Source organism: Rhinolophus ferrumequinum, chromosome 23 (assembly GCF_004115265.2).
Source record: "Rhinolophus ferrumequinum isolate MPI-CBG mRhiFer1 chromosome 23, mRhiFer1_v1.p, whole genome shotgun sequence".
Lineage (NCBI taxonomy): Eukaryota > Metazoa > Chordata > Mammalia > Chiroptera > Rhinolophidae > Rhinolophus > Rhinolophus ferrumequinum.
Window position 1 is genome coordinate 24,024,931 of NC_046306.1, and position 26,643 is coordinate 24,051,573.

The 26,643-nt window shown below is 50.4% G+C and overlaps 1 protein-coding gene across 1 annotated transcript; it reads right to left on the reverse strand.

Moving 5' to 3' along the window:
• Positions 1-251: 251 nt before the first annotated feature.
• SDCBP2 (syndecan binding protein 2) lies at positions 252-17,552 on the reverse strand. Its single transcript, XM_033095433.1, has 9 exons — positions 17,450-17,552; positions 9,226-9,298; positions 8,566-8,635; positions 7,768-7,868; positions 4,233-4,391; positions 3,487-3,662; positions 3,237-3,408; positions 1,175-1,266; positions 252-758 (listed from the first exon to the last, which is right to left on the reverse strand). The coding sequence occupies exons 2-9, from the start codon at positions 9,277-9,279 to the stop codon at positions 704-706; spliced, it is 879 nt and encodes a 292-aa protein (XP_032951324.1). The 5' UTR covers positions 9,280-9,298; positions 17,450-17,552; the 3' UTR covers positions 252-703.
• Between the last annotated feature and the right edge of the window lie 9,091 nt (positions 17,553-26,643).

Consider the following 26,643-nt stretch of genomic DNA (forward strand, 5'->3'; position numbering starts at 1 on the left):
GCCATTGAGCAGGGGTGCTCCAAAGCCAGGGCCCCCGCTTCCAGAGTCTCATACTGGCCCCCCACGCTAGTCATCCAGATTGGCAGGCAGCCTGTGACAGTGGCAGAGCCAAATCACTGCTCTCAGAGGCAGCGTGTAGAAAAGGCCTTGGTCTCGCGCTTGCTTAAAAGAAAACCAGCCCTGGCAAATCATGGGACTGAAACTCTGAAATTTTCAATTACTTTTGAGGAAGGAATTTTATTTAAAATGAAATCTTTATTCAAAAGAGAGTGTGGGGTTATAAATATATACAGTTTGTGACAAAGATCAAGTAAAGGAAAAAGAGAAAAATTCTCACAAAGAATGTATTTCTGTTCTCGCGAAACATGGAACTGTTTTTCTGGTAGAGACAAAATCTTGAAAGGGACCCAGCTGCAACTTCCAAGAAGTGTTTAGCCGGCCTGACTATGTGTCCAGCATTTAAACCAGCACAGAGAACCGGCTGCCTGTAGGCCCTGCCCCCGCCTTAGTCCAGTGAAGAGTCTGAGGCACCGAGGAGGCCTGTGTTATAAACGACAGGCGACGTGATCTGACGTCACCCCACTTGGAATATGCCCCCGTCAAGACATCCCCACCCCGAGGCAGCAGGCCTCGGCAACCTGTCATCGTCGAGGACGCCCTTTCCTACAGGAGGCGGGGAGGACAGAGCTGCCGTCCAGTGGCGTCAGACATCTGGAATGGAGTGGTCCATGGTGTGGTGGAGCAGAGTCGGGGACAACCTAGAAATCACAACGACGACAGTGGCCAAAACCAGCAATGCCTTCCCCACTCCCCCGCAGCCTGTGCATCCCACGTAGGCACATCAACTTTTATTTCTAAGACTTTCAAATCACCAGAAGCCACCAGCCACCCTGAAGGGAGGGGAGGGGAGAGGAAGGAAGGGGAAGGGAGGGGAAAGAAGAGGGGGAGGGGAGGGGAGGGGAAGAAAGAAAGGGGAGGGGAGGGGAGGGCAGGGGAAAGGAGGTGAGGGGAGAGGAGGGTAGGGGAGGGGAGGGGAGGGGAGGGGAGGGGAGGGGAGGGGAGGGGAGGGGAGGGGAGGGCAGGCTAGGCTGAGCCCTGCATGAGCCTTGAGGAAGCTGGGGCGGTAGGGAGGTGGGAGGTGAGGGGAAAGGAAGGAAGGAAGGAGCAGCCTTACTTTTTGACCATGTGCTCGTAGATCACAGTGGGGATGACGGTCAGGGTGACGACATTCCCGGCCATGGCCAGAATCTCTGTGACTTCTTTATCCTGGAGAGGAGGTGAGTGAGCTGTCACCCCGGGGGCCAGAGGCAACTCTGCAGGCCCCTCTGTGGAGAGGTCAGCATGGTCCCTGCTAAGGGACCTGATTGCAGCGGCAGGGTCCCAGGCAGCCACCCAGGTGAGGTCTTGCTTGAGCAAGAACATGGGCCTCCGCCGGGACATCTCCTTGGTGAAATGAGCATGAAATGACCCTCACCTGGAGGGCCTGTCTGTGGGCCAAACCCTAACAGGGCCTCCCAAACCTTCCTCCCCTTCCTTCCCTCACAGAGCCCTGGAGTCTCACCAAGCCCACGTCTCCCTGACCCGTCACACTCGGGCTCTGGCCCCAAAGCAGGAAGACAATGGCCATGGTGGGGGACATCAGACGTACCCACCACCGCTGGGCTCCTGTCGGCCAGCCAAGCTGAGCCAAGCCCACACAGGACCTCTTCCTCTTATATCTTGTTCACCCATAAAAAGAGAAAGGCCTGCAGAAGCCATTGTGTCCTGGGGAGCACAGGAAACGAAAAGTCTCTAAGTAAAGTGTGCCAAACAGTCCAAAAGCTAAACCATGGCAACAGGACAGCCTTGGGCTGTTACTCAGAGACCGGTGACCTTGACTTTGCTGGTGTCTCTAACTTGGTTTGTGTTTTCTTAGTTGTTCCAGGATAAATGGGAGAAAATATGCGAGCTAGGACTAGAGATGGCCACAGAGTGAAAATAGCTCAACTTTGAAAAGATAAATGATCTCAAGAAGCATAGCTATCTGGGGCCATTCAGAAAAGGGACAAGGCCAGTCCTAAGCACCTCCCAACACCTGCTTTGGCAGGGTCACTGGTAAGTCCACAGCGAGGCCGTGAGCCCTCAGGGAGGATGAGAGGGTCTGCAGCACACGTAGAGTGACTGCTCTCCAGAACAGTTCAGATCAAAAAACTGCAGTGCTTTGAAAGAAGTGAATTCACTAATATCTGAAAGAACCGGCTACTCGGAATTCGTATTAGTGTACCCAACTTTTTATGTGTAGTGGGTCCCCTTTGGATTGTCAGGCCTGATCCCCGAGGGAAAGGAGACAGACATTAGACAGAACTTCCCAATCACAATGCTCATGAACCACCAGAACAAGCTCCAGGGACGGTGGCGGAGACTGTCAAGCACAGGGAAGCAGATATGTGACAAGAATGGCTTGGTGATGGGTGAGAATGTGAGGGGTGGAGAATGGCTTAAAAGACTGTGCCAGCTACGGAGGGATTGCCACTGCCTAGGACACTTCTGTGGGAAGGGGTGGGGGGGCCATAGGGGGACCTGCCACTTGAGACTCGAAGCCCCGGCTGCAGGAAGGAAAGGACCCTCCGTCTACATCACAACTGGGATTGAGAAATACTCTCAGTCCAGGTGACATCAGGTCAGGATAGAAACACTTTCACTTGTTCAGAGACCAAAAGCCACATGACTCCTTATCCTCCGTGGTCCATTCCCTGAAGGCATCCACCCCTTGGTCCACGTTCACAGCACCGACACTTTAATACTTGCTCCTGCTTGTTTTTCCAAGGTAAAACTCGCTACACACACACACACTCAAAAAATGAACATAGGTCAGGAATGGATTTCTAAAGAGCAATTTTCTAAAATACGCCTATTAGTAAACATGATCCAGGATGCAAAGAGAAGCATCACACAGAGTAGGGAGGTATCCACGCAGCCAGTAGCCACCTGGGCACCTGTGTCCTTACACACGTCATCACATGCTCGTTCTGTCCCACCTCTGGCCTCCGTGCAATAAATAAATAATATTTATTGAGCATTTACTATGTGCCTGGCACTGTGCTCAGAGCTCTATGCACCTGGTCTTGTTGAATCCTCACAGTGACCTTAGGATTGGGGAACCTGAGGCTCAGGTGGGGGCGGCAGCCTTGCCGCAGACATGGAGTCTCCCTCCACCCAGCAGTCCCGCCCCCGAGAAGTTCCAGCCACCAGCCTACCTTCAGCCCGATGACATTCTGCCCATTCACTTCACACACGTAGTGGTTGGTGAGGAGCCCGTTGCGGGCCGCAGAACTCCCTTTGACCACAGAGACCACCTTTCCCTTCTTGATGACAAAGCCAACGTGGCCCGTGCTGTCCTTGTGCATGGTGACAGTCCGCTGGAATGGTCTGACAGGAAAGGGGAGTTAGCTGGGCCTGGGACGTGGCTGGGGGTGGACAGGGAGTCTCCTGGGGCTGGCTCCTCACCTGTCCCGAACCACCATGACGATCTTCTCCGCCGATGCCTTCTTCACCGCCCGGTGGGCTTTGTCTGTGCTCCACCCGGCACAGTCACGCCCATCAATCTGCAAGATCTGGTCCCCAAAGCGCAGCCCCACGAGGGACGCAGGGGTATTGGCCTGGACCAGCTGCACAAAGAGCCCCTGGGAAAGGCAGGGTCCGGTCAGTTCCCTTCACCACGGCCCAGGTCCCGCCTCCAAGCTGTTGTTTTCCTCCCGGTCCTACAGGGTACTGGGACTACAGCTCTGCTAGCAGGTGCTCCGGTTACCCCGTTGTCCTGGGGAGGAAGCATTCCAGGCCACACAGCTAGGGAGCAGCTGAGTCAATGGGGCCTGGAGGCTGCACCCCAAACCCCTGGACTGCATGGCCTCTCACAACGGCATCAAGGCCCTGACTTCCACTGTCTACACACAGTGGCCTGGCAGCCAGATCCCTCTGAGCTGGAGGGGGGCGGGGAGAAACTCTCGGCGACAGGAGCCCACGGAGGGGCAGGTGGCTGGTCCCTGCTACAACCCAGCGCCAGCCCTGGGGCCTTGGGGGAGGGGGGTTGCGAGGAAGAGCCTGGGCTCGGGGGTTAGGTGGGCCTCGCTCCCAGTCGCTCTGCCTTCCATTCTCGCGTGGCCCCCTCTCGGGCCGGTGGGCGGCGCAGCCAAAGCCCCGAAGGCGCTCCGGCGGCTCGGGGTCCCTCCTCCCAGCCCCGCCCCCAGCCCCACCTTGTCGATGGCCCGCAGCCGCAGCCCAGTCTTGCCACGCTCGTCCTTGCACAGGTGGATCTCGCGCACCCCGGGCTTGATCTCGGCACGCCGTGTGCCCACGCTGTTCCCCGACACCGGCGCCACCACCTGGCCTGGCGAAGGGTCCGAGACCGGCGTCTGCAGGCACCAGGGGAGTAAGGGGTCAGCCGGCCCCTGGGGCCTCGTAGGGATGCGGAAAGAAGGACAGAGTGGTCCCTGGGGCCCACCCCATCCCCAGACCACACACTTTTCTGCTGGGGTTGAGAAGGGACATGGCTTCATGAAACCACTAGGGGGCATCAGAGTCCACGCCCCTGAAAACCAGGAAAATGGGGAAAGGAGGGGTATACAGAAAAGAGGCTCTCATTTTCCAAGGCAAATTGGTATCAGGGACAGACCCCTTTAAAAGTCACTTAAAAATAGAAGAAAGATTTTACAGCAATAATGAGCAAAGGGGAAAGAGGGGCTCGATTTGATTTTTGTCTTGAAAGAAAATTAAGCTAGAAGTGTAAAAATGAATGCTTTCTCCCTAAGACCCAGAACAAGGGAAGATGTCCAAACTCTCACAAGTATTGAATATAGTACTGGAAAAACTAGCCAGAGCAATAAGGCAAGAAGAGGAAATAAAAAGCATACAGATCTGAAAAGAAGAAATGAAATGGTCCTTATTTGCCAATGGCATGAGGGTCTACTAGAAAATTTCAAGGAATCTACAAGTAAACTCCTAACTTACTAATAAGTAAGTTCACCAAGGTCACAGGATACAGGATCAACATCCAAAAATGAAGTGTACTTCTATATACTAAAAATGAACACGTGGAAACTGAAATTAAAAATGTAATACCACTTACAGCCACTCAAAAAAACTTAGGTGTAAATCAGACAAAACGTGTAGAAATTGTATGCTTAATATTACAAAACACTGACAAAAGGTATCAAAGAAGATCTAAATAGAAAGATATTCTGTATTCATAGATTGGAAGAACGTAGTAAAGCTGTCAAATGTCCCCAAATTGATATACAGATTTAATGCAATTTCCATCAAAATCTCTACAAGATGTTTTGTAGATATAGGCAAGGTTAATCTGAACTTTATGTGAAAAGACGAAGGAACTAGAATAGCTAAAACTATCCCGACAAAAGGAATAAAGTGAGAGGAAACATTCAAACAAATTTTAGACTTATTATATAGCTACAGTAATCAAGACAGGGTGGTATTGGCAGAGGGACGGATACATGGATCAATGGAACAGACTAGAGAATCCAGAAATAGCCTCATACAAATAGGGACAACTGCTTTTTCACAGAGGTGCAAGAGAAGTTCAATACAGAAAGAACAGTCTTTTCAACAAATGGTGTGAGAGAAACTGAACATCCACAGGCCAAAATATGAACCTTGACCTGAATTTCACACCTTATAAAAAAATTAACTCAAATTCAATCATAAATTTGAATGTAAAACATAAAACTATAACGGTTTTAGAAGAAAATAATGGAAAAAATCTTCAGGACCCAGGGCTTGGTGAAAATTTCTTAGGAGATCAAAGCATGACCCACAAAAGAAAAAAAAATCAATAAATTTGACAACATCAAAATTAAAAACTTTTGCTCTGCAAGAAACCCCTTGAATAGAATAAAAAGAGAAACTACACACTGGGAAAAAAATATTTACAAGCCACATATCTAATGAAGGACTTTAGAATAAAGAATTCTCAAAACTTCAAAAAAACAATCAATTTAGAAACTGAGCAAAAGCTATGAAGAAACATTTTACTGAAAAGAATACACAGACGGTAAATAAATACATGAAAAGATGTGTAGTATCACTAGCCATTAGGGAAATGCAAATTAAAACCATGATGAGACATCACTACACACTCTTAAACATTCATTTATCATATAACCTACCAATTGCACTCTTGGGCATCTACTCCAGAGAAATGAAAACTTGTGTCTGTACAAAAACCTGTACACAAATATCCATGATAGATTAATTTGTAATAGACAAAAACTGGAAACAACTAAAATGTCCCTCAACAGGTTAAGCAAACTGTGGTCCATCCATACCATGGAATACTCCTCAGCAATAAAAACGGATGCACTACTGACTGACATACACGGCAACCTGGAAGGGTCTCCAGGGCATTACACTGAATGAAAAAAAAGCTCATCTGAAAAGGTCACGCGCTATAGGATTCCACTACATGACATTCTGAAATGGCAAAGTTATAGGGACGGAAAGCAGACAAGTGGTTGCCAGGGGTTAGGGATGGTGGGGACAGTGGGCATGGTTATTAAGGGGCAGCACGTGGGAGACCTTTGTGGTGATGAAATACTACAGCATCTTGATTGCGCTGGTTACGTATCATCCATGCAGGTGATCAAATGACATAGAACTATAGCGGCATGTTGTACCAGTGAAAATGCCTGCTTTTGATATTGTACTATTGTTATGTAAAATGTAGCCACTGGGTGAAGGGTACAATCTTCTCCACCCTTCTCTGTACTACCTTTGCAACTTCCTGTGACTCTACGATTATTTAAAAATGAATAAAAAACAATTAAAATTTGTAAATATTATAAAAATGCATTCAGATGTCACATTTTTGTCAAACTCGGGTTAAATGTATTTATGTCCTAGTTATTGGAACAAAGAGGGATTAAATCAACAGATTAAGATTAAAGTATATAAACATGACCTTCTTTGCTTCATGCTTGTACTTTACAGCATAAGTATCAAGGGGCTCATTTTAGAGAAATGCTCCAGAGTGTCACCAGCTTTTCTCAGGGTCCCACATGTCCTCATCCTAATCGACTTTCTCCTGTGAGATCCTCATTTGTCAGTGACTTTGTCTGTGGCAGTGGCAGTTCTCGTCACTTCCACTAACTTCGTGAAGTCCTCCAGCCTTGGCAAGATTTCCAGTTGCACTTTGCCATTGATTTTCACCAGCTCAGCAAGAGGCCGACAGACAAAGACACTGCGAAATGGCCACAGAGATGCTGGAGCTCACAGAGGGATGGGGGTGGGGACTGAGCCTACAAGTGCACACCTGTGCAGGAGTGGATGTTTCTGCGTCAGGATTCCTTTTGCTCCCTGAGCCGTGGAGAGCAGGAATCAAATGATGTTGTTTCATATGGGGACCAGAGCTAGGTGACAAGCTCTGCCCCCCTCTGCTCTGCCTGCCCACACAGCTGCTCTCAAGCCCTTCACGAGAAGCCCCAGGCTCAGGCAGGGTTTAGTGTCCTCCCTTCTCATCCTGCAGGCTCCAGCCAGCAGCCTACAGCCAGAGGTCAAAGGGCAGGCCGTGGCCCTCCAACCCCAAGCCCCGTGGAACACCAGGAAATCCCACGGCACTTCTGATGAAGGCTCAAAATGAAAAGTGCCATCAAGAAACAGATCCACAGGAATGCTGGGGAAACAGGAGATCCAAGTCTGTTTCCACGGCAAGACCAAGCTGGAGGGAGAGCTGGAAGGAACATCTGTGCCCACGTCAGTTAAGAGATGAATACCTACACTGGCACGTTCTAGAATCTGAGGCAGGTTCTGTTGGACTTCTTGGCTGGAGAGGGAAAGACCCATGTAATTTTCCAATTCTGCCAGGTTTGGGTACAAAACTGATGGCAAGGGAAGAAGGAAGAAGAACGTGTTACTGAAGGGCATGAGTTTAGCCACACCTGCCTGGCTTCCATGTGGCCGCTCATTCTGATTAAGAAGCAGGGCCTGGAAATGCTGTCTATTCCCAAGAATACAGTGTATCCCACGGGGGCTGTGGGAGACGAAGGCAGGGACACTCGCTGGTGTTGTGGTCCTCGCCTCAGAAGTCTGAGGGACAGGGGTGTGACTTCCTCCAGGAGCAGCCTGGGACACCGAGTCCCCCATGTACCACTTTGTGCTCAATTAACTGACCTTATTTGGCACCAGCCCGACATCCAGCACAAGTCCAGGGCTGGAGCTGGGGCCAGGAGGCCCTGCTCTTAAGAACTCCACAGGCCGAGGGAGGCAGGTGTCTGACCCAAGGGCAGCTCCCGGGGAAGTGTGCCCAGCGAGGAGGGGAAGAGTAGGCTGCCCCAGGACCTGAACCAGGACCGCCACAAACAACTCTAGGGGCTACCACAGACATCCTGGTCCCCTCCTGCGGCACCACAGGGATGTCAGTGCCCTCACTGAGTCACAGTTTTCTCCACGTCCCCATCAAAGGGTTCTGGTGACTATGAACTGTGCACAGCACAGAGGCAGGCAAGAGACCAGCGCTTGGAAATGGCCAGAAGAGGTCACTCTCAGTCAGGTGCCACCCCCACCACACTCACTCACCTGAAGGCTGGGAGGCAGCTGTGTCCTGGACTGGCAGGGAGGGCATCCTGGGTGCGACGCGGGCCTGCGCCTAGGGAGGGGTGTGGGGTGCTGGTCAGCTATGGCATGAACACCCCAGAAGCCTTACAGCCTGGGGGTCAGGGCATTACGTATCCTGGCATGCCTGAGGTGGGTTGTCCATGAACCTTCTAGGTTGTGTGTAAATGTGGCCTCTTTTACCCACAAGGTGCCCATGTTTCTGGGGGGAGGTTCTTCTGGGGCCCACGGCCCACCAAATGTCATGCATGACCCATTTGCTCCCTGAGGCAGTCAGAACATTGAGGCCCAATTCCCAATTAAGGTCTCAGTTGAAAAGTCCCAAATTCTCAAAACTCACTGGGACAACAGGTGAGGTGGAAGGTGGGAGGGAAGGAAGGGGCTTCTGGGGGCTGAGCAGGCCAAACACCATGAAGCGCTGGAATACAGCAGGCACGAGAGAGGCCTGACTGCAGCTGTGTGGTCTTTGCCATCCCACTGCCTTGGCCTCTGGGGACCTGCTCCAGCCAGCAGGCCCTGCATGCCTGGGGGTCTCAACACCCATCGACTTCTGAGACCAGCCTACCGTAGTTACCCTGGGCTGCCCCATCAGGGGTCCAGGCTGACGCGTGCCTGGTGGCTTACCTGAATGGTCTGGTCCACCTTCAGGTCCTCCAGAGATGGGTACAGGGCTGACATGGCTGCTCCTTAGAACACACTGCAGGGCACAGAGGGTAAAGAGGGGTGAGAGGAGGCACGGATGCCCACCTCCTACCCACAGGTGCCGCTCAGCACTCAGGATGAGAAAGATATCAGCAAGGCATAATTATACCCATTTTGGAAATGAGGGAGCTGGGATTTTCACCCAAGTCGGTTTGGTTCCCAAGCCCGTGGTCTCCACCCCTGCAGAATTCCATCCCACCACAGTCAACTGATTCTGGGCTTTAGAACCCGGACCTAGGGGACCACCCAGGACACGCTGCCCACGGAAAGCAGGACAAGGGCCATGTCCTTCCCTGTCCTGTTTCAAAGGTCAGACAGGCTTACAAGGTCTGACCACCTGAGACCCATATTCAATCCAGCAGATGCGTAGTGAGTTCCTGCTGCATACCGACCTACCTACATGAGGGATTTGCATAGCATCGTCCCACAACTACACAGAATTCCGTCCAGTGTCAAGTGGGCGGGGACTTAATATGACATCAGAAAGGCAACAAGCCCTTTAGAATTCCTTCCCCACCCCCACACCTCTCCTCACCTCTGGGCATTTGAGTTCTTATATACCACTTGTATACCACTTATTCCCAGCCTTGATCTTGGCCATGGTGAAGTAAGACCAATGGAAATTCTTAAAAACAGGCACACAAACTGTAGCAGAATTTAAACACGCAACAGAGCATTGCTCCTAAGGGACGAGGAAATGGAGGTTTGGGGGAGCCCTGAATATTTACTAAGCACCTGCTAACTATTCCAGGGGAGAAACAGTAGGACCTTGGAGCAAGGTACCTAAAGAAATTCAAAGGAATTATCTCACAAATCATGCTTTATTTCCTTTTAGATGAAATTTGAGGAAGAAGCTACTTTCAGATCCTTGAATTAATCAAGGTTTTCCATGTCTCCAGACCTTTGCATGTGTTATTCTCTCTCTCTGGAATACTCCTCCCACCCCTTCCACTTCCCGCCTAGCTAATTCCTAATCATTTTTTTTTCAATATATATTTTTTATTTTTCAATTCCAGTTGACATACAGGATTCTATTATTATAGTTTCAGGTATACAACATATCACTGATTAGTGATTAAACATATCACTGATTAGTGATTAGATGAGCATAACTTATGATCACCCCGATTAAATCTAGTACCCATCTGACACCGTCCATAATTATCACGTTATTGACTATATTTCTTATGCTATACTTTACATACCCATGACTATTTTGTAACTACCAATTTGTGCTTCTTACTCTTTTTACCTTTTTTACTCCTAATCATTTTAAAGTTGCAGACCAGAGGACTCTTCTTTCAGGAAGCCTGCCTTGATTTGTGCTCTCCCCCCACACCCTTACCCCATGTCCTGATTCTTGTTGATTATTCACTATTTCTGTAGTTGTCTCTACTTGTCAATCTACCTTGTTCGATTGGGCATCCCAAAGGGGCAGAAACTGGGCCTTCTCATTTCCTTCCCTAACCCCTAGTATGGACACTAACTCAGTGATATCACCAGAAGCCTGGGCTCCCACTTTTCTCCTTTAAAGTAAAGCTCTGATATCTTAAGGACATCTACTTTCCTAGGATGGAAACAAGGCCCAGAGGTCCCAAATGTGTTTTGCTTGCCTCTTACAGCCTTGTTTTTTGTCTTCTGGGTTTTATTTGAATTAGTGCCAACATTTTAAAATATGGAACTATAAAATTCTTCACATCTAACTTGTATTGAAAAAATAAAAATATTTGGCAATGCAAGAGCATGGCAACACTCACTCAGCCAGGGCTGAGTTGCAGCCTACCTCCTAGATGGGGCTGCATGTGCTTTTCTATTTCTCGAAGCATCCATCCAGCCGAGTTCGACTACCTGTTTGGCTCCTGGAGGCAGGCAGTTCCAGATCCGTGCCCTAGCCTGGCCTTTGGGGCAGAAATGATCATCTCAAGAGGACAGGGATTGTCCTAGGGGGCAGGAGGAGACTGGCTCTGACTTCCTTTACACCAGCTGGGGGGGACCCCTTTCCCTGTGGCCTTCCCCACTGTGTGCACACACACTGGGAGATTTTTATCTTGGGACAGTCCTCAGAAGGTACCATCTGCCAAAAATATGCCCTGCCACCAGGATCACACATGAACAGCAGATGTGAAAATAAGAGGCCACCCCTGCCCTGCTTTTTCTAACACTGAAGCAGCAGAGTGTTTTTATTTTTAGCAGCTGCCCTCTGGGAGAGCAGAATCGAAGATCCACTTCCTGGAACTCACTCTCAGGCCAGGACCACACAACCCTTTCTCTGTACCTGCGACCTTTTCACCACTGCCACCTTCACTGGATCCCAACTCAATTTTCGGGTCTGAGCAGAATTCGGAAGCAGGTATTCATACCCCTGCCTTAATGCAGTTCATGATATGGTCGGGAATGGCTCCCTGTCAGCAAATATGCTCTGTCTCATTCAATTCTCTATTAATATTTATTCACATTTGAGTGCCTACTGTGTGCCAGAGACCCTGGACCTGTTTCAGTCATGCTGGTCCCTCTGCTTGGCACACCATCCTTCCCTGGGTGGTGCACTTTCAAGGCTCAGCTCAAATGCTACCTTCTGGTTGGTCTTTTAAGGCCATGGGACCCCCTGCTAGTAGGCTGGGTCTTTGACTTTTACCGCCCCTATTGTCAAGCTATTTCTCATATGATTAATATCTGGGTATTTACTCATATGGGACCCAACCTCAGAAGGGCAGGGGCTGTTTCCTGTTCACCACATTGTGCCTCCGCATTAAAAGTGCCCAGCACATGAATGCTGGCAGAAATTGTTTGACTGAATAGATCAGTGGTTTTCCAAGGAACAGAGTAGAAATTTGTGTGGGCATTTTTGGGTGTCACAAGACTGGGGAAACACAATTAGCCTTTGGGAAGCACGAAGATCAGGACCTCTCCTAATGCACAGATTAGTTCACCGCAACAAACTGTCCTCTGTCCTGCACAGCTTTCCAATGTCCTACCAAGCTTCACGTAGGCAAAACACTGGTTTATAAGTTGTCTTATACGAGCTTTCCCCCGGTTTTAATATACAATTTATTATTATCCAGAAATGCATATACCAGATTAATTGAGCGAAGTTATACTTTGTTTTAGCATTTTGTAAAATCATTGTCAATCTTTGTCACCATAGGTGAGTCACCAGAACACACCCATGTGTGTTTGCATTTGTAGCTGTCACAGTGATTTCACATCTGTATACAAATACATTTAGCCTTTGACTTAAGATGTCAAATATAAATTGTTGGCAAAATTCAGTTGAACGTTCTATTAAATCCAAACTTACTCGTTTTAAATTAGGTACAAGCAAGATCGGGTGTGATCCAGTCTGAGCTTTTACATAGTGAAATGCATATTCTCTTATTATAAATTATGTTCATTGCCCTCATTTCTCCTTTGTAATAAAGACAGGGCATCATACTGATTTTTACCCAAGGGAACCTGCCCTCACCCTCAGCTTCAATGCCCGCTTTGTGAACTGGAAGCCGCCGAGCACAAACTCCAGGCACTGGGGCACCGGAGAAAGCTCCAACGGCCCCTAGGGCCTGTTCTTCACCCAAGGCCTCAGTTTCCCAATCTGTCACACCGTTCAATGATTTGCAAACGACTCCCACTCCGACCCACCCGTCGCTCGGAACCCAGCGGGACCCGACCTCTCCGTGGTGCTATAGGCCGAGGCGACTGCGCAGAGACCCCCCGCCGGGCCGCTAGGGCGCGCTGCGGCGTCTTGAGCGCATGCGCCCACCCCCTCTGGCCTGCGCTCGGCTCCGGGCGGCTCCCAGGATGCCCCGCGGCTGCGGGGTGAAAAATGGCGGATTCCTTGCCACATGGGTTGTTGGCGTAGTGGGTTGCTCTAGTCCACCTGGCCTCTCGCTTTCATCAGGCGCCTGTGGGTGGCGCCGTCATCCACAAGGGATCAGGTAAAGCGCAGAGTAAGGGTAGGAAGGCTCGGTCAGGCTCCGCATCCCCTCTTTCTCGGGCTGCAGCCTGCGCGGGTCAAATCGAGCTTTAAAGGGGCGAGTGTCCCTTGGCCTCCCCACGCTCCCGACTTCCGAGGGCCATTTACAGCCTCCGAAGAAGGAGGATGCGATTGAGCCGACCGCGGTACTAAGGCAGCTGTGGGAGGGGAGGAAAGCAAAGTCAACACTCCTGCGCTCCCCGCCCCCTGTTGCTCGAACTGAAAGGAAGCCTTCCCTTGCTCCCTACGGAAGCGTCTTCAACCCCCTATTTCCTACCCTTTGTGATGTCAGCGTTCCTCCCGCTCTAACCGATTTCTTGCCTGGCCCTGACTTCTGACCCGGGTGCTGCGCTGCACGTGCCCTCCCTGCCGCACTCCACGCAGATTGACCCTGAGATCCCACCGTGTAACTGAATGATTTGAGCCCCTGCTGCCCGGGGTAGGGGACTTGTGCTTGGCTGCGCAGATCACTTCCCACAGCAAAATTGGACCCACTGCTTTGTAGAAGGGATTCAGGCAGTTGGGCCTATGGGGTGGGGTGCAGGACAAAAGGCTAGGGCAACCAGGAAGGCCTCCTGGAGGAAGAAAGGAGACCCTGAGTGGACCGTGAAGTATGAAGGTTCAGAAAGGTAGCAATGGAATACGTTATTCCAGAGATAGGGAGGCCCGGGCCTAAGAGTCCAGCTGCCTTCTAGATCTTTACTGCCTCTTGAACTCGTTTCCCCCCAGCTTTGCTGCCCCTGTAACAGCAGCTGCACCAAGTCCCCATGGTCAGAACCAGAAATCTGGGAGTTATCTTCATCTGCTCTTGAAGTCATACCCAGCTGCTGCCCTCAGAATAAATCTCAAACTTCAACTTTGCATACAAATCTCCATGACCTGACTCCTGGTACCTCTCTAGTCAGGTCTCCTCACTCTTCCACACTCACCCTCAATTTCATTCGTTCCAGACTCCTTTCTGATCCTAAAACTCACCCAGCTTGTTCATGACTCCCTGCTTTTACAGGAGCTATTCCCTTTATCTTGAATGCTATTCACACCTTTCCCCTCCTTATTCATCTGGTGAGCTCCAGTTCTAAGTTTTCCCCCCAATCCCCACTCCCACAGCCTCCCTTCTCTAGACCACAGAATCTCATATTCACCTCTTCATTCATTCCACTAATGCTGAATAAGCACCTACTGTGATCAAGACCTTTGGCATTTCCTGGGTTGGATTTCCACTGTGCTGTATTTCTTTCCCTGTTTCCCTCTCTGGTCAGGAATGTCTCTGATGTCTGAATCCTCAGTGCTGAGCCCAGTGCCTGCACCCAGCAGGCATCTAGGTACTGTTTTTAAGGGAGTGGAAAAGCAGATACAGGGAAAAGAAAGCCCAAAAAAGTCCTTTGGAAAAAAAAACCCTGGGCCTAGAAAAGGAGAAAAATCACTGGGTTAATGAAGCAGATTGAAAGGCTACCTCCTACAATCTGACGATGGAAGAGTGCTCAAGAGTTTTCTCAGTTTGGTGCTGATGGATTCCTGCAATTTGCCTCTGAAAGGAAAAGAACCCATCTAACCCATCTCTCCCAGAGAAATTTTCCTCACCCACTGCATTTTCCAGAATTTTCCTCCCTCAACTTCTGTACTTTTTGATATTATGAGCAATAACAATACCCAAGCCAGCAATCAGGTCCTCAAAGATCAGCAGGGCTGAAGCGGGGTTGTCAGTCCCCATCTTTGGACTTGGAATGAGAACACTCCTCTGGAACACTTTGTTCCAAAGAGCTGAAACTAGGGGACTCCCACTTGTTCCTGTGGACAACTCATCCATCCTTCAGAAGACTGTGCGGGAGGGATGCGTAGGTTAGACTGTCAGAGGAATAGCTCCTGGAAGGCCAAATTAGCCCAGGGAAATGGTGAGTCGGAAAGAAAGAGGCTGTTGCTAGGCCACCAGTACATATCCACCACCTCCTCCCAGCGTGTACTGCCTGCTGGAGAAAAGCTGTGGACTTCTTCAGGAATGCAGACACCCCCGAATCCAGGCCCAGGAGAAATGGCAGGAGCAAGGACCTTGGAGGGAAGCAGGGAGGACCGGGTTCAGATTGCTGCCTCTGACTTGTGAGAGCAAGCATGGACAAGTCCCTTTTGAATATCATTTCTTCTTTTGTAATATAGATAACAATACTTGCATCACAGAGTTATTGCGGAGAGTAAAAGATTCTTTAAAAGAGATAAGCTATAGGGGCGGCCGGATGGCTCAGTTGGTTAGAGTGTGAGCTCTGAACAACAGGGTTGCTGGTTCGATTCCCACATGGGCCAGTGAGCTGCGCCCTCCACAACTAGATTGAAGACAACAAGCTGCCGCTGAGCTTCTGGAGGGGCAGCCAGATGGCTCAGTTGGTTAGAGTGCGAGCTCTCAACCACAAGGTTGCCGGTTCACTTCCCACAAGGGATAGTGGGCTGCGCCCCCTGCAACTAAAGATTGAAAATGGCAACTGGACTTGGAGCTGAGCTGCGCCCTCCACAACTAGATTGAAGGACAATGATTTGGAGCTGATGGGTTCTGGAGAAACACTGTTCCCCAATATTCCCCAATAAAATTTATATTAAAAACAGAAAAGCTATGTGTGGAAAGCACTTAGCACCGTACCTAGCACATAAAGGCCACATAAAAGCCATGCAGTAATCATTAGCTGTTGTTTAGCTGTTGTTCGTTCAGTACATTTACTGAGTGCCTAAGTCCCAGTACTGTTCTAGGTACCAGTAATAAGGGGTACCAGTAATAAGGCAGTGAACTGGGGCTGGCCTGGTGGCTCAGGCGGTTGGAGCTCCGTGCTCCTAACGCCAAAGGCTGCCGGTTCGATTCCCATATGGGCCAGTGGGCTCTCAACCACAAGGTTGCCGGTTCGACTCCCGCAAGGGATGGTGGGCTGCGCCCCCTGCAACTAACAACGGCAACTGGACCTGGAGCTGAGCTGCGCCCTCTACAACTAAGACTGAAAGCACAACAACTTGACTTGGTAAAAGTCCTGGAAATACACACTTCCCCAGTAAAGTCCTGTTCCTCTTCCCCAATCTGCCCTTGAGGAATGTTGCTTTCTAGCTGGATAAATAAGTGTGTATGCTGTGTTAGATGGTGGGAAGTGATGGGGAAAAAGATAAGGGAAGATGTAGGCCAGAGAGCTTGGGGAGGTCCAGAGAGCCTCACTGCTGGGGGGTGAGGGGTGACAAGTAAAAGCCTAAAGGGTAGGGAAGAGCATTCAGTCTGAGGGCAGAGCCACTGCAGCAGCCCTGAGGTGGGAGTGCTGCGTTTAGGGAACATCTGACCAGTGCGACTGAAGTCGGTGTTTCAGAGGGAAAGTAGCAGGAGAGGAGGTTGGGGAAGTAGTGAGAGGGGCCAGATCCTGGAGGGCTGTGGGTCACAGCAACGACTTCACATTTACTCCAGTGAGATGGGAACCACCAGAGACTTGAGCACCAGAGTGATGTGGTCCAACTTTCATTTTAACAGGCTCCCTCTGGCTAATGTTTGGAGCATAGACTAGAGGAGCCAGCGTGGATGCAGGGAGTCCAGGTGGGAAGTGATGGCGGTGTAAGGATAGTTATTAGTTTGGGCCCCTGCACATAAAGCAGCCAGTGCAGTGCCCGCCTGGCACATGAGCCTTGTTCTAAGCACTGTTTCTGGGACTCAGCTGTGTGGAGGGCACATCCTGGCCCCTTATCTCCATTCTCTCATTCAGTTCTCCTGACGGGGGATATTTCCAGTCTCCAAATGAGGAAACCAGTTCTTAAAGAGGTTAAGCCACCAACCCAGTTCCCCAGCACGTTTTCCTTGCGTGGTAGGGAAGTTGTTGATAGAAACAGCTTCAGGCAGAGAAGTAGCAGACTGGCACTCTCAGTTCCTTGTGAAAATTGGCTTTTTGCCTGGCCTTTCAAGGAGCAAAGAAAGGTGGGTCCCATCTCCTTGAGCACCCTCAGAGGCAGTCAGAAGGAGCCTGGGGCCATCGTCTGAATAAATAACCTCTCATCCCTCAAACCTGGCCCAGGGCTGGGGTCAGAAGAGGAACCCCAGTTTACACATCACTCCCAGAGTGAAGCACCTTGAAAGGAAACTGCCTGGGAAGTCCCAGGAGGGGGAGACAGGGGGAGAGCAAGTCTCTCTCATCGCAGCCCAGCCCATATGGGGGCCCCGGATCTTACCTGCAGGCTAGAGCTGCTGCACGTCCTTCTCCTGCCACTGCTGAGAGAGTCTGTTTCCCTCCCTGGAAGGTGGTGGCCCTTGTCCCAGCTGAGTTCCTGCTCTGGGAAGGGTGGTGCCCGCTCCCTGATCAGCTGACTCACCCAGGACTGGGACAGGCCCAGGTAGTTCTCTGTGGCTGGGTAAACAGCAGGTCACCAGGCCCAGAGGAGGACTTTTGGCTTAGTCTAAATGTGGAGGCGCGGTAGCTGTTGAGTTTGAACTAAGCTGTCTTGGTGTTGAGGAAATCATACTTGGATCAGACGCCAGTCCTGAACATGAGGGCAGTTTTTTGAATTTCCACAGTCTTAAAAATTGTGACCCAGCATTTTCTCTTCTAGGAATTCGTTACAAGAAAATAAATAGGTAGGCAGTGAGGTCCCAGGGCCCACCACCATGTTGCTGATAATAGGGAAATCTAGAATCCCAAATGCCCATCACAGGTGTGGTTAAATAAGTGTCTGGAATATCAGCACAGCTATCAGAGTCATTTAAGGAAGAAGCCATAAGGAAGTGGCCCTGAGACACTGGCAAGGTACTGAGAAATCAACATTGTGATACTGTGTTTTGTTTTCGTTGTTTGAAAAGTGGGTATGTATTGAAAACAGTCTGGGAGGGCATATACTAAAATGCTGAAATCTGGATGGTGGGATTACGGGTAGGGTTTTTGGCTTGTGCTTTTGGATGTATTCCAAGGTGGGGGTGTTGTTTTGTTTTGCTTTGAATGCTTATGATTTTTGTAAGGGGAGAGCAAATTAAATTTAATTGTTTTAAAAAGGAATTCAGATTGGTTGTCCCCAGTAAGGGGAACTGAAGGGTTGTGTGCTGGGTGGGAGGGGACTTTTTTTTTTTTTTAATAGCACACATTTTAGTGCCTTTTACATTTTGAAAAATTTGTACTACTGAGCCCAAAAAATAATCATATAAAATTAAACAGAAAAGGGGGAGGGATTTAATTTAGGTCCTGGTAGGTTCGGTTGTACAGAGGTGACTGTCACACATGGTGCCTGGGAAGAGACTGGGACCACGTGCTGGGAAGTCCCTTCCGAATGACACAGGGCGCCCCACTCACAGGGTGGGGTGAGTGTCAGGGCTGCTCAGCAGGCCAGGCAGGCCCAAGTCACCGTCCCCAGGACAAGCCTGGGTGGAGTTGCACTAGCTTTGGGCACCACATCCTGACCAGGGGCCCAGCTGGTGTCCGGCCCCATGGGAGGGGATAACAGGAAACATAACAGGAACAGTAATGGCAAGAAAGGCAGTTGCCACTAATTGAGCACTTTGCCCACCGAGCAACAGATACTGCGTCAGGTGCTTTCAAGGCAGCATCTCCGTGGCTCCTTTCATCCCTGTGAAGCAGGCGTGAGAGGAGAGTCCCTCCGTGTTACACAGCTGGAAAGTGGCGCCAAGGTCACGTTTTCTCTTCTGTGAGACAAATGCCACTTGAAGCTGAGGTGTGGACACACGCCAGGGCTGAGCCACATGGTCCTGGAACATGAGGTAAACCATGGTGACAGGTCTTGAAGGCCAAAGAAAAGTATAAAACAGACACCCTGACAGAACCAAGTGACATCCCCCCACATACACACACAGAGACCACAATTCATTCAGCCATGTTCTGAAAGGGCCTTTAAGAGAAGAAGGAAAAGGACTTGCTGTGGTCATAGCACATCAGCATAGACCTGGGACCAGGTCCCAGGTCCCCGAACCCCACCTACGCGGGGCTCTCTTTCCATTCCGTGGTGTTCTAGCCACTCCCCTGACTTCACCCTGTTCCAACCACCAAAAAGTACCTTTCATTGGGCATAACCTTGCTCAAAGTCTTCAGTGGCCCCCTATTAAAGGGTCAAATCAGGTGGGTTAGGGTCAGAACTAAATTCCCAGGCCTGACATTGAGGCCTCCGTGGTCCCCACCCCTCTCCCGCCCCTGTGGCCTTTTCAACCTTGTCCCTGGAGCACCTCTACCCCAGCCAGACTGGAATCCTCTCCACTCACACCCGCTTCACACCTTCATACCTTTGCCTGGTGCTGTTGCTTCCAGTATGTCTCCCCCCTGCCCCCACTCCACCTAGCCAAGTCTTCTGAGCTCCTCTTCCAGGAAGCCTCCCTGGTTGTCCCCGTCATGTGGCCTGTCCTGCCTCTAAACTCTGGATCAGACTTTACAGTTCGTTCTTCAGTGGTAATCACCTTGTGTTCATGTGGAGTGTAGACTGTCAGCTAGACCCTAAGTTCCCTGAGGGCAAAGCCTAGTTATTAGATCTACAGTGGTAATTTTCAAAGTAAAAGTTGGAACCTGTGCTCTGACCGGGATGTATTTCTGCTTTCTTACACTTTTTTATGAACAATCTTCAGAAATCTAAAACACGGGTGTCTACTATTCAGCCTACACGCAGAAATGCCCTAACAGCACCCCTGGCAGACCTGAGTAATCAGCCACGGTACTCTCCGCCAAGCCCAGGGCTGACTCAGTCCTCTTACAAGAATGTCACAGGCAGCTATTGCCACCTGGATTTGGCCCATGAAGTGAGACCTCTGTGCCACCCAATGGATGCTCCATGAGGACAGGCTTTTCTGTGGGGTTCTTATCCCTAGGGCCTGGCACACAGTAGGCTCAGTAAGGTGCAGTAAGTCTATTGAACGAATAAATGCCCCTCCTAGAAAAGCCAATCCCAGTTATAAAGGTAATGGCTGGCTTATTGAGGAGATAGGCTGGGCTGGGCGGGGGCATCAGGTCCGAGCCCCAGATCGGATGCTGCAGTCACCACACCTCTGAGCGACAGTTTCCACATCTACAAATGGGAATATTGGCACCTGCTTTACTGACTTGTCCTGAGGATTATTTAGTCAGTACAGCACCTAGGACGCAGCTGGCACTCAATAAATGTTAGTTTCCGACTTCTTCATGGAATCAGTCCAGCTATACGCTATAGAAATACAAGTTATCTGCAGGTGAAAATGCTCTTACCTGAAGAAGGGGGGATGAATGGTTGGCTGCTGGGTAGAGAGAAGCACCAGCGATGTGCTCCTACCCTCTACGTGGAATCTGGACGGTGCAGCAAAACCCAGGTTATGTCCCCATGGCTGTATCGTGCCATCAGATGATGACAGGGAGAGTTCCCCTTGTTGAGCAACTTCTCCACGTTGGGTGCTGTGCTGGGTATGGGATGTACCCTGATCTCTGTTCACAGCAGCCCCACATTCAGAGGGAGGCAGCCTGCCCAAGGCCGCACAGCCCGAGTAGAAAGGCCAGGTCTTGACTAGGAACTGAATGGGGCTTCCAGGGCTCCAGGAGTCTCCCATCGGGCACCGCTGGGTCCAGGTGGTCACAGGTTTCCAGGTGGTAGCCGAGGGCCCTAGTGAGCAGAGGCCCAGCGGGCTGATGGCTCACACTCCCTCACACGTGTACCCCACTTAGTCCCACCTGGTACCTCAGCCCCTATCAGAGATTCCAACTTGTAACACCGTACCCCAAGGGGACATCCTGAAGGGGGCACAGCTTATTGCATGAGCTGTGGAATCCCAGGCTGCCTGGGCTCAAATACCTCCTCTTAGGCTATGTGACCTTGGGCAAATGACCCTATCTCTCTCGGCCTTGTTTCCTCACCGGTGAGATGGGGAGAATGATTTCATTTTGTTTTTTTGTTTTGTTTTGTTTTTTGGGGGGCACAGAGAAAGTACTTGCTTAATGCCTGACTCATGGGAAGTGCTAACTAAATTTGAACAATTATATTTCCATCCACGTTATTGGATTATTGCATTGTCCAAGTGACAAAATGTATCCATTACTGTTCTAAATGTGATTGAAGATCAAACATACAGAAATTACCTGCATCCTTTCAGGATCATGAGTTTAGGTTGGACTCTCCCTGCGATGGTTACTATAGAAGCTTCCAGCGAGAGGCAGGCTAGCACCCTGAGAGGCCCCACCGCCTGGTGGCCCAGCCATCTGGGCCCTCACCTCCTCCGTTCTTCCCCTTCATTCCCCCCTCCATTCTTCCTATATTTCTCCAAGGGCAGTGGCCCCAGCCACCTGCGGCAGAGACCTCTAGGCAGGGGACACTTGTTAAAAATACAGATCCCAGGGGCCCACCCAGCCTTGCTGCATCTGACTTACCTTTCCAGGTGATTCTGATGCAAATATTAATAACATCCTGACCCAGTTGCTTCTCAAATCCAACGCCTACAATGTGCTAGGCAGGGGGCAAGGGGCTTTCCATCCCTCACCTCCTTTAAACCTGTTGGAGTGTTGTGACAGATAAGGAAACTGAGGCATGCTGTGGGCCCATGACCACACATGTAAGTCATGGAGCTGGGGTTCGAACCCAGAACCTGCCTGGTTTTCCCTTGCAAAGGAGTACCCCCAGTAATGTGGTTTGTGCCACCCTGGGTCTGGGCCTGGGTCCCATTCTGTAATTCCCTGGTGGAAGCCGGCCAGAGGCACAGGAGGAACTCCTGCATCCAGCACCCGGGGGTGGGGGAAGGTCAGTAGTTCAGAGAACAGCCTGAAAAGGGACTGTCAGCAGCATTTGGGCCCGGGAACCAGTGGGGGTTTGTGGTCACTATCAACAGAAACAGGCTGTGGGTGACTTGAGCAGGAAAGGAACTTATTCAAAGCCAGTGGGGAGACCACAGCCCTGGGGAATCAGAGAAACCAGCTTGGAGGCCTCATGGCCTCAGCCCCCCACCCCAGGCAGCCTGTCCCACTGACACCCCGACTTGGTCAGTCCCTGCAGAACCTCAGTCCCCCAGGGCTCCAGACACTGGATGTAGGCACTGCCAGAATGGGGCTGCATGTCCCTGCCTTCTTAGGTCATGGATTCCTCCAAAGGTCAGCGCTGGGGGTGTGTGATTGGTGGAGCTTGGGTCATGTGCCCAGACTCTCACAGCAAAGCACGCTGGTAAATTGGGGCTCCTCTATTGGAAGCATCATTGTGTGGGAGATTCACCCCACATGGGAAGGGGTTTTGAAAACAGGACCGCCAATAAGAATACAGATGTCCACTAAGACCAGAAATGCGTGGGGGAAGACCCACCATTTAAGAGGGCTGCTATGCGCCAGGCCCTGTGCCAGGTGGTTCACATCTGTTGGCGTTAATCCCTGTCTACAGGAATAACGTCCAGTTTACAGATGAGGAAGCTTAGGCTCAGGGTCACAAATACCCTGGTCCATCAGACGCCTGAGCCTGGACTCCTGACCACCAAGGCGTCACTGCTTTTTGCTTCCTACGACTGGGACTAGTCCACACAGGCAGACTGCACACTTGCCTTTCCGCTGCCTCCTGCCTGCCTCCCAGCTCAAAGCAGGATGGCCCCATAGCACTCCTGGGAGGGAGAGAGGGGCCAGTATTATGCCTCCTTTTATAGATGGGGGACCTGAGTAGGGGTTGGGGTACATTGTCTAGCGCACAGAGCAGCAGTCACTGCAAGGCTGGTGTCTCTCCAATGGGCTTCTCTCACTCTTTGCTCCACATCTTGGGGAGTCCTGGCCGCCTTTCTGAAGGCTGCTTGGAGAGCCAACTGGGACAACCCTCCCTCTTCCTACCTTTGCCTGGCAGAGAGCCAGCTTCTGAAGAAGGCTGTGGGGTGGGAAGGGTGGGGGCTCTGTGGGGACTTGGGCAAGAGAAGGAAGGCATAGAGAATGCTAGAATGTATGTTCAAAGCCCCACTTCAGCAGCTGTCGGAGTTGCTTTGCCCAAGAGTTGCCCTCCTTCATGGCTGGAGCAAATGTCCTCAGGCTCCCTCAGCCCATCCAGAGATAACTCTGTGACTTACCAGAGCCCCTTCTGTGACTTACCTGATACAGGAAGGCTCCCCTAGATGGGCACAAAACCACATCAGACTAGTGGCACATCTTCCATTTTACAGGAGATTTTATGAAGCATTTATTGTATACGAAAACATCTTCTCTGTCTTCACCGTTTTCAGGCTTACTGTGTATTACCTGCACCATCCAAGGTGGCTGCTGGTGCTGCAGACATGACAGCTACATTCCAGGCAGCAGGAAAAGGAAGCAGAAGAACAAAAAGTTGACTTCCCATTGAGTCGGCCTCCCCTAGGAGGCCCACCAGGAAGTCCAGGTAGACTTAGCTTAGGTGGCAGGGATTTAATCACATGACCACACTGCTGCATGAGAGGCTGGGAAGTGGAGTCTGTGCGCTGGGCACATTGTCAGATGATATTGGGGTTCTGTTATGAAGGAACAAGGGGAGCATGAATACCGGGTAGGCTGCAAGCCGTCTCAGCCACTCATGCCAAGATGTGCTAAGATCCAACCGAAGACCAACTCAGCCTTACCCCAGCTGGAAGACGCTTTGCCCTACTGAGCCCTTTGATGAATTTGGGTGGGCAAATTTGAGAGCAGGAGCTTGGCAAAGAAGGGCTTGAGGGCGGCAGGTTGGAGGGGCTTATTCTAAGACTGTGTGTGCACAATATATTCCTAAGATGTCTTTGGGGGTGACTATTTGGGATGGCTTTGGGGGAGCTAACAGAGATTAACTCCCCACACCTACCGACATTGAAACTGGGAACAGAGCAATTGTTCTGTGTAACAGGGAAGATTTGGGGATCCATGTGACGGGTCACAAGACCGGGGAACCTAAGAGAGGAGCAGAAGGAAGGCAGTGTGATGGACAGAGGCCAGTAGGCACCGTAACCTCCAGGGAAAGTCTCCAGGGAACCTGAAGGCAAGAAGGAGGTACTCTGAGAACCGGGTTAGACTTTGAAGTTGTGATGTGAGGTAAGCCCCAGTGCCTTCTCAAATCTTGAGTCAACTCCCTCTGTTGACAAGTTTTCTCCTGCGCCATGGACACTCGACATGCTGCCGTCCATGTCATGTCAAAGCCAGCCGGTGTGCTCTCACTTCCCCCAGCAGGGGTGGGAAGAAAGCATATCAAACGCCGGGTCGGGGCCTGCCCAGCGCAGACAAACGTGCTGCTAGGGCTCGGCTTTGCTCTCCAGATGTCTCAAATAGCCAGCCTCAGTCTGGTGGCACAGTTCCTCTTCTGAGCAGAGAAATGGGGGAGAGGGTGGCAGATGACAAAAGAAACATCTGGAGGTCAGGAGTTGTCACATTAACCTACACACCATTTGCAGATAAGGCAAACTGAGCAGTGGAAGGGTCAAACAGCGATCTCATTGTAACCTAGCCAGCCGAGGTACAGCCGGGGGAGGAGCCGCAACTGCCTTCCTAAACCAATAGAGAGGGGAAACTGAGGCACAGAGGGGGAAGGCCCTGCCCAAGGTCACACAGCAATTCAGTAGCACAGACTCTCCAGGTCCTGGTCTGTTCCAGCTGCCAGCCTGGGAAAGCTGCCCACCCCTTTCACCCACTTCTTGCTTGGTGCTGGGGGAGGGAGGTTATATAGGGAGAAGCAGCAAGATCTTCCGAGAAATCTGCTCAGGCCCAGACATTAGGGGCTGAATCAGTCCCCCTGCATCCCACCTGGAAGCAGCATTCTGAGAGCTGACCTGAGTGAGACAGTACTTCTGAGGTGGGAAGCCAGGCATGGTGCTCAGCCTCCTGCATATATGATCTCACTGAACCCTCATTTGGCCCTGTGAGGTGGGCATCTCGGTGTTTTCTATTTTTTCAAGAGAGGAAACTGAGGCGAGTAAGATTGAGGCCCCAAGACTCTCAGTTCAGTCCTCACACTCCCCAGACAGGCGCTCCAGGCAGGAGGGCCCTGGCTGAGTGCCCATAAGGGGGTGGGACAGTTGCACGGAGCCCGGATGCTTTTCCAGCCTAGACTAGAGCTGCTCCCGCCGGATTCTGGGAGCAGCCAGAGCCGGAAGGCAGGAACAATGGGCAGCTGGCAGCAGTGGAGTGCTTGGTTCCGGAGCCAGGGTGGAGCCGGCTGGAGGAATGAAGACCCTGCACAGGAGACTAACAAGATTAACCACTAACATTGTTTGAGCATTTACTAAATGCCAGGACTGGAGTTAAAGGCCTTGCATGGATTATCTCATGGAATCCTCACTTTTCCCCCATTTTACAGATGAAGAAATTGAGGCACAGAGAGTTTAAGTAAAATACTCAAGGTAACTAAGAGGTGAAAACGAAAATTTGAACTTAAACAATCTAGCTCCAGATCCTATGCTCTTAACCACTGTTAATTTTACACACACACACTCGTGCTATATATACTCATAATTTTCCTTTTTCATTTGTATTAACAGCTTTCTGTCATAAATATTGTCCTCTCAGTTATCATCCTTGTTTAAAGCCCTACCATGCTGGGAAGGTCTTCTCCATGCACCCTGCTCCCACCCCATACATCTTCCCCACCAGCCGAGGGCCCTGGATTTCCGCCACAAGTGCCCTGTCTTGAATTTAGGTATGCTTCCTCTAAATTGGTAATGACAATGGTGGTACCAAGGAGTGGGCTGCTGGGTACTTAATCCCCTCCTAACTCCCTCAGAAGACCCTCTACCATCCGAAAATATGCACCTAGATAAAATGTTTATTATGCAAATGAAGCTTTAAGACAAGCCCCTCCCACCACCAATCAGATTGCTGCACCCAAGCCCCTCCCACAGAGAATTTCCCACGACATGGTGGCTTCATACTTGCTTGGTTCCGGCTTTGAACACAAGATGTGGAAACACTGTGGAGCAGTCTGGAAGCATCAGACCTGGGAGGGGTGACAGCGGGAATTGCTGACAGCCATCTTGCCTCCACTGGGAATGAAGCCCCGGCAGAGAAGGCAGAGCTGGGGGCAGAGAGACCAGGGCCTGCTGATGTAGCTTAATCCCTTTCGTCCAGTTTGTGCCTGAAGCCAACTGCCTACCCTTACTTAGGCGGTTCAGGTTCCAGAGCCAATGAAATGCCTTTTCACTTAATTCAGTTTGAAATGGGTTTTCTGTTGCTCGCAACCAGAAGAATCTTGACTGACTGTTTTTCTGGATTTACTTGATTCGATGGCACAAATTGATTTACTTGATCAATTATAAGATGATTTTTAAAAGGAAGATATATCTATTTAATGACTGTTGGATGGGAAAAAAGCATATCTGGGTGCCCCTTTAAAAAACGGACAATAGTATGTTTTTATTCATAAAATTGCACATCACGGTCTCCTTTGGTGATTTGAATAATATTCTAAACTTTTTTTGATTGAATTTGGCAATTTTTATTTCTTCTAATTGCATTGCCTGGCTGGTG

Bases quoted from the DNA above. Each gene is read 5' to 3' on its own strand.
- SDCBP2 (XM_033095433.1), bottom strand. From the start codon at position 9,279: ATGTCAGCCCTGTACCCATCTCTGGAGGACCTGAAGGTGGACCAGACC. The intron at 8,636-9,225 runs GTAAGCCACCAG...ACCCCTCCCTAG, and splicing joins AGGTGGACCAGACCATTCAG to GCGCAGGCCCGCGTCGCACC. The intron at 1,267-3,236 runs GTAGGCTGGTGG...CCTCCTCTCCAG, and splicing joins AGAATGTCATCGGGCTGAAG to GATAAAGAAGTCACAGAGAT.